The 13,134-nt window shown below is 41.4% G+C and overlaps 1 protein-coding gene across 1 annotated transcript in view; it reads left to right on the forward strand.

Moving 5' to 3' along the window:
• LOC134611803 (myotubularin-related protein 9-like) overlaps positions 1-13,134 on the forward strand; it is a 21,809-nt gene continuing 8,675 nt past the window's right edge. Inside the window, exons 1-8 of the mRNA XM_063456047.1 lie at positions 1-490; positions 611-770; positions 1,231-1,356; positions 1,450-1,623; positions 2,930-3,147; positions 3,252-3,413; positions 4,222-4,363; positions 4,510-4,730. Of these exons, the coding sequence (XP_063312117.1) occupies positions 294-490; positions 611-770; positions 1,231-1,356; positions 1,450-1,623; positions 2,930-3,147; positions 3,252-3,413; positions 4,222-4,363; positions 4,510-4,730 (1,400 nt within the window). The 5' untranslated portion in view covers positions 1-293. The remainder of the gene's footprint in view (positions 491-610; positions 771-1,230; positions 1,357-1,449; positions 1,624-2,929; positions 3,148-3,251; positions 3,414-4,221; positions 4,364-4,509; positions 4,731-13,134) is intronic.

A 13,134-nucleotide genomic window follows, 5' to 3' on the forward strand; every position in this document is an offset into this window, starting at 1 on the left:
AGGGACAGTCAGACAGATTTGTACTTTTAGGGTGTGCGATTTCATATTTCTAACTGTCTCTTTCTAAATCTTTGCCTTCATTGTGGCAGACATTCCCAGTGCTTGGAGTGTACAGGTGATACAGTTATTTGTAGTGTTATTTTCTATACTTTGTTATTATTTTAATATCACCCACCCACTCTGCTTAAGTGTTTACTTCCCTCTTATACATTGCATCAACTCAGCTCATGATTTCCTCTTTGAATCTTGTAAAACAGAGACTTCTGCCTCTCTGTCACACTTAATATTCTCACATGGAACTGTCTGATCTTATACAAACGTCCCAAGTGGACAATGTCCGTGTGTCTTGTCCTATGCTTCCCACCATGACTGGAACCCTATGTGTCTCCAGCCATCACCTACTGCTCTGCCCAGTTGCTGAAGAAGGTACAAAGCAAGAAGAATCTGATTTCTGGCTGCTACATTCTGACGTAGATACAGTAGAGAAAAGGTATGTAGTAGCACTTGGAGAAATGGTCATGCAATGCCGGATCCCAGCTTTCTGCCTAAGCTATGCATACAAAACCAAGCACGTATGGAGCACCCCACGTTGATCAGTTTTTTATTGCAGTGTCTTCAATATTGGTATGTTTCACAATACGGATTACGGACATGACGGGACAGTGAAGTCTGGCACGGGAACAGTCACCTTAAAATGTAAGGATTTAAGAGTCATACATCTGGAAATTCCAGGCATGGAGGAGACGCTAAATATTGCACGGTCTGTACAGGTTAGTGACACAGAGTTTAGTTATTGTGGTTATACAAGAAGAGGTAAAGAGAGATGAGAGTTGTCTGTGTTGGTCAATGAGATATATTTTTGATTCTCTCTCTACTCTACGATGAGGGCAGAAAATGTAGTAGAAATGGGCATTCTTTTATAACATTCAGTGAATTTATTAGTGAAATATGGATTTTCAGTCTCTCTTTACTAAAAAAACAAAAATAACTATCCTGACAAGTACCAAGAGCACCGTATCCAGATTTTAACAAGGAGGCCATTGCCAAAATTACAAGTAACCTACAAGTAGTGCAGCAATGAATCTTTTTACTAACGCTATCCATTTTTAATGGGGAGTCCTGACAAGTGTGACATGGATTTATCTGTCCATCATTACTATGTTGTTTAAATGTGTATGTGTCTTGGGACTTGGTTGTGTCTTGTTTGATATGTGTTTATTTTATCCACAGGCTTTATCCTCACTAAATTCCATTACTCTGACTTACCCATTTTTTCACCGACCACTTGGTGGCATATTGGGGAAAGGCTGGCCAAGAGATACCACAGAAAACTTTTACCAGAGGTTTTCAGCAGAGGTAACATAACATGCTAACTATATGACTTCACATCTGTTGTGCATAGTGCAATACCATCGCAAGGATCTCACAAACTGATGTTTCTTGTCTCAGACTGACGCCTGGCGTGTGAGTGAAGTGAATGAAGATTTTAAAATTTGTCCTAGTTACCCAGCAAAGGTTATAGTACCACGATCTTGCTCTGATGACACTTTGAAAAGGGCAGCAAAGTTTAGACAGGGTGGCAGGTTTCCCATCCTGAGCTACTACCACAGTACCAATGGAATGGTAAGTTCTTCAAAACACTGTCTCCAATCTTTGCTCCTCAATTCTCTTTTCTGTGTCAATGTTCACAATGGTCACGAGTAATTATAATTTTTCTATAGTAATACTCTTAAGTTATCTTGAAAAGATAAAAGGACCAGGGCTCACCTACATTCACAGAGGTATTCACTAAATATTATACAGAACCAGAGAGATCCAGCCTAATAACGTTTGAAATATAAGCTTTTTTGTCTATTCAACAGAAAAAAACATCTGTAAAATGCAATCTTAAAATTCAAATCTAGTGTGTGTCTTTATATAGCCCCAGGAATAGGATATCCGATAAGTCAAACTCCGGTATCGATGATCCCACAACTAATCACTGAATAGACTCCCCTGGAAGAGCCCGGTTGTGGCGAAACGCGTGTCAGGACTTCTATATACTCAATGTGTGATCATTGTCAATATGGGGTAGTGATGTGCACTGAGACTCACTTCCAATAGTTATTATGCTTGATTAGCTAGCAATCAGATTGGATCATATACAAGGTTTCTTTCCAATTTTATTATTATCATAACTACATTTTGGTTGGTTTACATCACATTTTGATTATTTTTCCTCACTTATTTTTGGCTGAGTTATATTTGTAGCCTTGGGATATAGTAAGAATAGGCGGGAAAGGGATTTAGCATAGGTGCCCTTGAAGGCACAGAATAGCTGTTAGCAAGTTTTGCTTTTTATATTCCCCTACCCCCCTTTTTGTTTATTTCTCTATTTGCTCTCTCTCACTTTTATTTTATAGTCTCCTTACTGTTCTCCTTAGAAGTTCAAGATAATTTAGATTTTCAAGATTTTGATATTTGGTATATCCTTATAACTCTATAGTAACAGGTTTGACTTATCTGATATCCAATTCCTGGGGCTATATAAAGACACACACTAGATTTGAATCTTAAGATTGTATTTTACGGATGTTTTTTCTATTGAATAGACTATAAAGCTTATATTTCAAACGTTATTAGGCTGGATCTCTCTGGTTCTGTATAATATTTCGTATTATATTTACTGGGTTCATGCCCTTTCCTTTTCTCTAGCCTTAATGATTATCTTCCTCCAAATCCTCTTTTTAAATTAGTCTGAGTTATTCACTAAATTCCAAATAATCTGAAAATTGAGACTAAAATAGATGATCTGAAAAATACATTTTACAGTTTAGCTAGTTGCTATTTTAGTCTCAGTTTTGCCACTCGGATACCAGTTTAGCACAATTCTGTGAGTTACATGATTTCCAAACTTGGAAATGTTTAATTGTCTCTCTGTGTGGCTCAGGTCTTGTTACGTAGTGCTCAACCTATGGTTGGCCCTTCTCGTCGATGCTGTGTGGAAGACAACGCTCTGCTCAATGAAGCTTTGGTAGGGGACTTGCCAGGATTTATTATTGACACTCGCTCTGCACAGGAAGCCAAACAGGCCCGAAGTGCAGGTGGTGGCACAGAGAAAAAGTCCAGGTATCCCAATTGGAGAATACTACACCGACCACTAGAGAGGTGAGGTGGATATGTATGCATGAGGGAGTTAAGCAAGCGTGGTATATGATATAACGGTCTTTCTTACTTTGATGCACAACTGAATAGTCTCTGTACTCTCTTAGGGGACAAGCTTTGCAAGAGAGTTTAACTCGATTGGTGACTGCATGCTATGAGCCCTCTCAGTTGATGAACCGTTGGCTTAGCAGGTTACAGGCTTCTCGTTGGATGTCTAATGTCAAGGAAGCTTTAAGCATTGCTGGCCTCATTTCTGAGTGTATTGAAAGGTGAGGTGGACTATATAGGAAGAGTTATATGGGATGGCAGATGTTGGAAAGAGGGAGGTAGTACAAAAAGTGAGATATAAAATAACTTGACCAAGCACCTGTTTCATGCTCAGTAACTTTGGCCTAAAATTTGCAATTCCAGTATCCTTTCTCCACAATTCTGATTTAAATAAATAAACTGCCTTGTGTTTACTTAAGCAGGAGAAATCGTATTTCATAAAGATAAAATCTTTATGAAATACTCATTTTGATTGTGTTGGATTTTCACTGGAATTCCAAACCAATCAAGAAATATACATTGGACAAAGTGGTGAGCACTTTGTCTCTGTATTTCTCCCCCTCCTGACTTCCCCAGACTCAGTGCAGAGTCTAAGTGCCAATCCCATCAGCCGTCATCAGTGACGTCTGCAGGGAACTGGATGTGTCTGTGGAGAGTCTCACAGGAAACTCCACAGACCTCAATGCTGTACTTTTGCACATGTGTGAGAGTACAGCAGTGATGTCCAGAGGACCCGATGGATCAAGATGGCTGCGCCTGCGAGGGACAGGTTCAGGTAAGTAATGCACATCTTTTATTGCTCCACCGGCCACTAGATCTTCGAGCGGCTAAGTCACCGCACAGGTCTTTGCGAATTTGACAAGGTCCACTGACGGTGACAGTGCGGCTTAAAGAGACAGTTGTTGGGATGAATCAGGAATACCAGAGAGTCAATGCAGGGAGGGAAGGGGAGGGGAGAATTTAAAATTTTAGACCAAAACAGCTGCCATAGAAAATAAACGTCAAAATTCTGCATTCGATACATTTTAGGGAGGGTGCATGTGTGCTTGTCCACGGCGAGGAAGGAACTGACAACACCTTGTTGATGACATCTCTTGCTCAGCTTATTATGTCCCCTGAGTGTCGTACATTAGAAGGATTTCAGGACCTTCTTGAGCGTGAGTGGTTACAGGTAACAATTTTGTGCTTAACAAAACTCCCTGACCTGCTATAACCATAGATATCTCTGTGTGGAGGATTGATGTTTGTAGTTACATCCTGCAAAATGTTAGAGCTGTATAAATCCTGTATAATATTGACTAACTCTGCTTAATGCAGGCAGGACATCCTTTTCAGCTTCGCTGTGCCAGATTGGGGTGGTCCCAAAGCCGCTCTCAGCATGAGTCACCCCATTTTCTGCTTTTTCTGGATTGCTGCTGGCAGCTTACACGACAGTTTCCTCAGTCGATGGAGTTTAATGAAGCTTTCCTGTGCATGTTGGCAAAGCATGTGTACAGCTCTGAGTATGGAACCTTCCTGTGCAACAATGAGAGAGAGAGGTACATGTTGCTCAGATGATTAGTTATACAGACACAGAAATACTTGTTTGCCCCCTTGGTATATATTAAAACACAATATTGGAAGTATTTAAAGGAACACTGCAGGCTGGAACTTACCACATTTTTCAATGCATTATGTTGCTAATGTATTAAAAAGGTATGTGAAATAATTAAAGGGACACTGTAAACATAACATAATATCATCTCATCAAACTGGTTATAGTGCATGGAGTCCCCTGGCTTTGTCCCTTTATTAGTGTTAAACCATTTCCGAGCAGTTTAACACTACAACAGTGTCCCTGGTCACCCACATCCCAGCCCTACTGGAGGTGTAACTAAGGCAGATTAAGAACTTCCTTCTAGCCATACCTATTCATACCTGAATGGGCACTGTGATAGGTTGAATGTGGTAAGCTAGCATTCTCAGCCAATTACAGACACCCACTGCTGCTCAGGCTAATGTGTCCTCTTTTTATAATTTTACAAACAGTGCAAATTTCAATAGCAAATGACACTTGCATGAATTAAAATGGTTACACCTCCTGACTTTCAAACACATGATAGGTCCTGTTACTTCCTGGTTTAGTTAGCTCAGTGGAGCTAAACTCAAAAGGCAGCAATTACCAACAGCACCTTCCTTTAGAAAGACTTTTCATTGAGCTGCATTGGAAAGTCTGTGATTGGACAGTCATAGAAAGTATAGGTGGGGTTAGAAGGGGAGGGTTTGCAAAGGATGCAGACAAGAGATCTGCAGGTAGGTTTTGCAAGCTGTATTTATATATACATACAATGAAAACATGCATAATTAAATACATTTTTTTCATTTAAGGTAGATCTACAAAATATTGATTTTTATTTATTTTGTATTTTGATACTGCTCACATTTGGAACTAATGGTTAGTTAAAGGACCACTATAGGCACCCAGACCACTTCAGCTCAATGAAGTGGTCTGGGTGCCAGGTCCATCTAGGATTAACCCTGCAGCTGTAAGCACAGCAGTTTCAGAGAAACTGCTATGCTTACATATGGGTTAATGCAGCCTGTAGTGGCTGTCTCATTGACAGCTGCTAGAGGCGCTTCCGTGCTTCTCACTGTGATTTTCACCGTGAGAAGATGCCAGCGTCCATAGGAAAGCATTGAGAATGCTTTCCTATGGACTGGCTGAATGCGCGCGAGGCTCTTGCTGCGCATGCGCATTCAGCTGAGGACGACCGAAGGAGGAGGAGAGTACCCAGCACCGAGGGAGCCCGGGGCTGGAGAAAGGTGAGTGTTTAACCCCTTTCCTTCCCCTTCAGCCCGCTGGGAGTGGCACCCTCAGGGCACTATAGTGCCAGGAAAACAAGTTTGTTTTCCTGGCACTATAGTGGTCCTTTAAGGTTTTGGGGGAGGTTAAATGTAGACTTAGGGAAAATGGTGGAGTTTGAAGGGAAATTTTCAAAGTGCCCTCTGTCTTCTGTAGTTCAGTGAACCTGATATGAGTGATTGTTAAGCTGCAGTAGAAAGATACATTGTGCAACACTAAATGATGTTCCTACTCCTTGTGCAAGGCATTTCCTGTGTGAGAGGATGTTAGTGGGCAGATGGGAAGATGGAAGCGGACTGGACTACAGAGAACACTGGAAAAGAGTCCTGGCACTTAATCCCGGTTAACCCCCTTAAAGCGGTCTGTTATCATCTGGTGACTTTGCATAATTTACAAAGACCCTGAAAGTGACATCGTTGGTGGGGGCATTCAAAGATGAGTTTTACAATAAAAAGGGTGTAAAGGTGTATATAATGGCGCTTAAATGTTATTCTTAATGTGAAATTAATATTAATAAATGTATCTAATTAGCTGCTGGACACCATTCAAAATGCCTTCTCTAACACCAAATACAAATATTTAAAACATAGTGTACTCTTCATATTTCAATATAACATTTTAACCTTAATTTTAAAGTGCTTAAGGGGAAATCCAGTGCAAAGCTAATGTTATCGTGCACAACATGTAAAATGTACACACATATAATTATTTGTGTATAAGTGCAAAGCTTAGAATCAGAATCACCTATAAAGAGCTAATGCACAAACACAATCAATTTAGTGTAAATCAGTGCAAAATGCAGCAAATATAAGTAAAGGGCTATTTGCATATAAGTGCCAATACATTTTAAATGCCATAGTGTTGATGCATAAACCAAATAAAAAGGTGTTATATTATTCAATAATTAGCAGCAATCGAATTTTCACATCAGTTGGGACCTTAAAAACAAGATTAATACATAATAGAGCAGATTGTATGATACATTTATATATTAACGCCAAAAGCCCCCTTATGGATGTCCACTCACAATGAACAGAGCCTCAAATGTGGCTCTATTTAATCGCCTTGGAGCCTTTTGCGGGAGAATCCTTCCCTCTTGTGGTGGTGATAGTGTATTCCGCAAGGAAAGAAGTAAATGGAAAACATAGTGTAATTTGTTTACAAACCACATAAATAGCAAAGATAAAGAAAAATTAGAAAAAGAGACAGACGGACAAGAGTCCAGAGAGGAGGATAATAGTGAAAAGGGAAGCCCTACCTTTAATAATACTAAGGAAAAAATTAAATGAAATAAAAAGATGTATATACCAAATAAGTGGAAGGGGGCAGCCCCAAACCAGGAGGCTGCTATTAGCCAGTGAATTAGACTGCTAATGAGGCTACAGCGGTACTGAAGATATGTCAGCCTGCTCACAGTAAAAAAGGGGGCTAGCTGGGAAAAAAGGAAAAAATCCTGATAGGCAAAAAGACGGAGAAAATCCCAGTTCCTCCCTTTCTGCACCAAACCCCACACAGCCACCCATAAACTGAGAGGCTAGGCTGACCCTAAAATACCTCGGCACAGTGGGGCATCCACTAGTGCCTACAAGAGCCCCTGTCCCTTACTCCACTAAAAAGAATCACACACTAAACTAACTAAAATTCGTGCATAGTGCTACCTAGTGAGTAAAGTGAAAATAAACAAATAACTTGACGCGCGTTTCGGCGTGTGAACACGCCGTCGTCAGGAGCACTCACAATGAACAGAGCCTCAAATTTGGCTCTATTTAATCGCCTTGGAGCCTTTTGCGGGAGAATCCTTCCCTCTTGTGGTGGTGATAGTGTATTCCTCAAGGAAAGAAGTAAATGGAAAACATAGTGTAATTTGTTTACAAACCACATAAATAGCAAAGATAAAGAAAAACACTGACATGTCCCATTCACTTATAGTATCCTTTTAATATTGAAATTTAAATTTCTACACTACATTTCAGATTTTATTTATAAAAGGTAAGTTTTACTTATCTGAACCTTGTCCCTTGCAGGCGCCACCATCATCTTCAGTCTGCTCCTGGCACTTCATGTGTCAGGGGCAGATGTGACTGCACATGCATGAGAATACAGCATTGAAGTCTTAGAGAATCCCTTGTAGAAGAGTGTAGGATCCTCCATAGAAAGAGCTAATTTTCCTGCAGCCGTCATAGTAACTCGCATGTGGTAAGTGTAAATATTAATGCAAAGTATCTATAGGTGTATTAGGCAAATCGAACCAGTATTAAAGACAAGAACATTCAACAATAAATATGGAAGAAGCCCTGACAAGATTGTACTAACCAATAAGATCAAACGTGGCAGAGCCTACAAGATTGTAATAGTGACTGCCTCAGATAAATATCCTGGGGAGTCATCAACAATACTCAAAGAAGGGGATAGATTAATATTTAAAAAAAAAAACAGTATCTAGGTACAGATTCATTAATTGTCCCAGAGGACACCCATGAGAATCAAATAGCTAAAATCACATAAATATATTTAATATCTTCTTAGCTGTGAAAAGAGATGATATCAAGTATAATAATCGAAACATAATAAATGTGCCTAAAATAATAGAGACAGATGGTTATGGGGGTAACTTACAATAGTATATGCAAAATGTAGATGTCCAATTTACATGAGAAAGTGAGAAGTAAAAGATAAATATTGCCTAACTGTATGTAGCGAAAAGAAGCCTGTGGATAAGTAAAACCCGACCCAGAGGCTCAACGGTAGGGGGTAACCCTTAAAGTGTCAATGCACAAGAGACACCTTATTAAACCACAGTGCACAGTGGCTTGTAGGTCACTGAAGTTTAGGATCTATAAAAAAGGGGGGATTAATATATTGGATGCATCAGTAGCAAAACAAGATAAAATGTGGTCTTTATTACACCTGGATCAATCGGATATGTGCTTGTGATAATACATACAGATACAAATGGTATGTTTCACACCTAGCAGGGTGGACTAAAATGCTGTATTTGATGAGATACGATTGGACAAAGTAAGTAGAAACAGCTATCTATGGTGTAGACCAGGGGTGCCCAAAATGTAGAACCCTAAATGTTGTAGAACTCACAGAATGATTTAGAATGATTTAGAATGGCAAAGCATCATGGAAGCTATAGTTTAAAAACATGTGGGGATCTACCTTTTGGGCACCCCGGGTGTGACCACTCATAAATAAAATAGGCTGAACAAAGGAATAGCAGGGATACAGGTTGGTAAAGGTAAGAAAAAGACAGAAAGGGGAATATTCGGTAAACATCTCCCTGTCCCTAGGTTAACACTATATCCCTTAGACACAGATCTCTCAGTACACCTAAGATCTGGGTGCCAAGAAAAAGATAATAAACCTCTATAAACAGAAAAAGAAATAAACTTAAAGATAATAATAAAGGCATATATAGCAGAAAGAGGCATACAGAGAGGACCTAAATCAAAACCCCAGCAAGCTGTCTCCTGCCTATTGCTCAGCATACCTAAAAAAATACTGTGTGCCTACCATAGGGTATGTATCCACTATAAACCAAGGAAAAAATACTGCAACCTAGAGTCCACCTAATAATACCTCAACACACCTATAAACATGTGTGTCTACACAAGCCACTAAAAGGTCAAAAAGGCTGTTAGGAACCGTGTACTACAAATAGCTACAGTCCTGCTATGCCTAAAATATATAATAGATAGCCACTGTGGTTTGATAAGGTGTCTCTTGTCAGGGATAATGCCTAGCGGTTTATTATGGCAGTTAGCCGTAACTAGATATACAGGGGTGTAGTACTTAACTAAAAGGTAAAAATAAATGTGTATATTAACACCAACATGTAAAAAATTGTAAAATAGATGATGATTATAAAGTGTACAGTAATTGCACATAGTGTAATAATTGTAGATTATGCTAGCTTTAGTGTACCTATAATCTTAATTTTATTAATGACAGGAGGCGAGTATTTGCTTAAGTCTCTCTTTACTAGAACTCCACAGCAGCACAGAAAAACAACCAATCAGAAAAAAGTTAGGTACTATAAAACTCCCCTCCTCATGCATCATTTCCTCTTTCAAGCTGCGACAAAAACAGAACAAAAAGCAGAAAACATAATGGGGAGAAGCAAAGTCCTAGATACGATGAATACAACGATGTCCACCATCCGAGAAGAACTGCCAAACCAGATAGTGTTGATGGACTGTAAACTGAAACGAGAGAAAAAACAGAATCGAACAGGTTGATTATCCAATGAAAAGTACTCTGAATAAACATGTGTGCACCCAATGTAACAACCAAAATTACCTTAAAACGAAAATATCCCAACCCTACTTATGAAAATAAACATAGATATAAGAACAGGCGACAGGTAGCAGAGACAACAAACAGAGTTGCATACGTACCTGATTAATCCAATTTTTTAACATAAAACAAGGGTGGGAAAAGAATGGGTGGGAAATACTCGCCTCCTGTCATTAATAAAATTAAGATTATAGGTACACTAAAGCTAGCATAATCTACAATTTTATAACATGACAGGAGGCTTCGTATTTGCTGTTTCAACGCTCAGACAACAAAACCAACGCTGTTTGTTCCGCTGGTACCTATGCTCGGAGCTACCCGAGCAATCCTAAATGGACTTTCCAACTGCGATAGATGACAATACATCGATCGATGGAGACGCCAGCTGGAGAAGTATCCCAAAAACTGAAAAAACAACGTCCGTTGACAGATCCATTGTACGTGGGGATGTAACCTGTTGCCTACCAGCTGGTCCATGAGCTGACAAGCCGCCCTATTAGCCATTTCCCTGCAGTGAAAAATTTTTGAAAGTCATATGCGGACTTAGGGCCGCGATAAGACACTGCCACCATGTCTCAACTCTTGATGTGTAAGGTTGCTCCACCGATCGTGCCAGGGTAACCCGGCAACGCGGTCTTGCAGGTAGATCTTCAATCTCAAGGAATGCGCCTAAGTCCACCACCAAATCGCAATAGAACCAAGTAGGATCTTTCGTTCCCTCCTGGCCTACCCGGTGAGATGTCTCATCCGAGAATACATTTCTAATGCACGCCAGAGTGTGGTCAAACTAGCCGTATCCTAAGTGATTCCAATATTCCAAGTGGACTGTGTAATCCTCGGATGCGGTAGGGGAAAGACTCCAAAAGGACGTCCATTCAGGGTTCCGAATTGAACTCGTGAGGAGGAATGGTGGTCGACTATTCTGGGAATAGTGAATCCCAGAAATAGTCAAAGGGATGGGAAATGCAAACCGGAGCGCAGATTTCCACCCATATATGTCCTTGTCTAAGCGTGAAAGATGTCTGTGTAGGATTCGGGGTACACCAGGTATCCCCATAAGGTCTCGTAGGTCTCCTCGACTGAGTTAAAAAGTAGGTCGGCGCAAATCCAAAAAACAAAACGGCTCCCGTGAGTGATAAATAAAGTATAGACGGAGGATCCACCATCTCCGAACCCTGTTCACCAGGTATGCGCTCTGAGGAGACGGGACAGTCCTGCCCTCTTATCCCAAGATCGTAATGACCGGGGGGGTCAAGACAACTGGGGTTTCCGGTCTTATCCTGTGACCCCTACGTACGGTTTGCCTTCAGACCGGATAATAGGCCTTCCTTAATCTTGTTACCCGAGCAAAGCAGTGCCCGTGTGCTCCATGAAGGTCTCCGTATATCCTGACATCTCGACATGGGAGAAACTGTCTGCGCAGTTTGTACGTAATGGTCTGGATATCCAAAACAGAAAGCAATCTCTGTATTATATGGTGCAGAATATGCCAAAAAACCTGCACTCATAATACCGGAGGACCATCCGGTAGCCGTACCATCTCCAGGAGTGTGTGTAAATAACTCCCCCCGTTATACCTCCGAGTATTTCTCGCGTGTTTTATAGCGGTCCGGCTCCAGTAGATCCATCACAGGAGATAAAAGAGGGATCTAGTCTAAACATGTAATTCCTGCATGACAAGGCTGTCCTCTAGAACGAAGTTAATAGCGTGGATGTCAGCTCTAATTGAATGCAGGAGGGACGCCCCTCTATGTAGACATCAATGTCTCGCACAGGCACAAGCCTGTGAGATGAACAAATGGCCGGTACTGTGGAGCGTCGAGTGTATGAGAGAGCCGCGCTCTCTACTACTGTGATCGCATATCATGAGAGCGTCCGGCTGTTAGCCTGAGTGGGCCGCCTTGTTAGTAACCAACGACAGAGTCTACATCCGTGATCGATTCTCTCTATGAGAATGGGTCCACCCAACCTGTCCTCTGAATCCAGCCCAGTATCTGGTTGAGGACGAGTGAGGGGCTGCGCCCTCTAATAACAAATCAGTATCCGGTTCTGTATGAGAGGGTTCGCCCTCTGTTCCTGAAAGTAAATATACTCGGACCTAGGTGATGGAGGGCCGCACCCTCCTGTGGTGCAAACTAGAGTCCCCAGAGATTCAGGGTGACCAAACTGTAGGGCGCACCAATTATAAATGTCAGCATAAGGCTGAGGGCAATCTGGGAAACAACGATGGAAAAACTATCAACCGACTATCCGGATCCCGTGCGCGCGCGCGGGGTCCAGGTAGACCGTTGGTAGTCCGAGGAAAGCTGGAGACGTTCTCCGCAATCCACGAGTGCCCGGGAGGTCGGAGGAGGCCAAGTCAGGCCTCACGACGACCCGAGCGAAAAGGAAAAAGAAAGTCATGAAAAAGCAAAAAGCAACAATAAACGTAGATAAGAGAAATTAAACCCATTCTATCTCGGATAGAAGGCAAGCAGCAGGCCGGAAGGTAAGAAAAGTAAGTCCCACTGGACAGGGCCAGGAGCTAACCTAACGCAGGAAAAAGCTACCGAACCTATAAGGATTCCGGGAAGCAGGTACGGAGTAGCTGGTAAAGACAAGGAAAAAACACCGCTTTCTACTGGAGGAGTCCGAGTACCGGTCCTCGTCTGTGCGAAGTTTTCCTTGGAGATGTGCCGTCGCCGGTCTGGAGTAAAACCGTGGACGTGTCCGGGGTCTTCATAAGAAACTTCGCCCTTCAGGCCTGAGGTTTAGGGCCTTCACCCTTCCCACCATATTCAGGTGGCCGTATACTGGTG

Source organism: Pelobates fuscus, chromosome 1, assembly GCF_036172605.1.
Source record: "Pelobates fuscus isolate aPelFus1 chromosome 1, aPelFus1.pri, whole genome shotgun sequence".
Taxonomy (NCBI): Eukaryota; Metazoa; Chordata; class Amphibia; order Anura; family Pelobatidae; genus Pelobates; species Pelobates fuscus.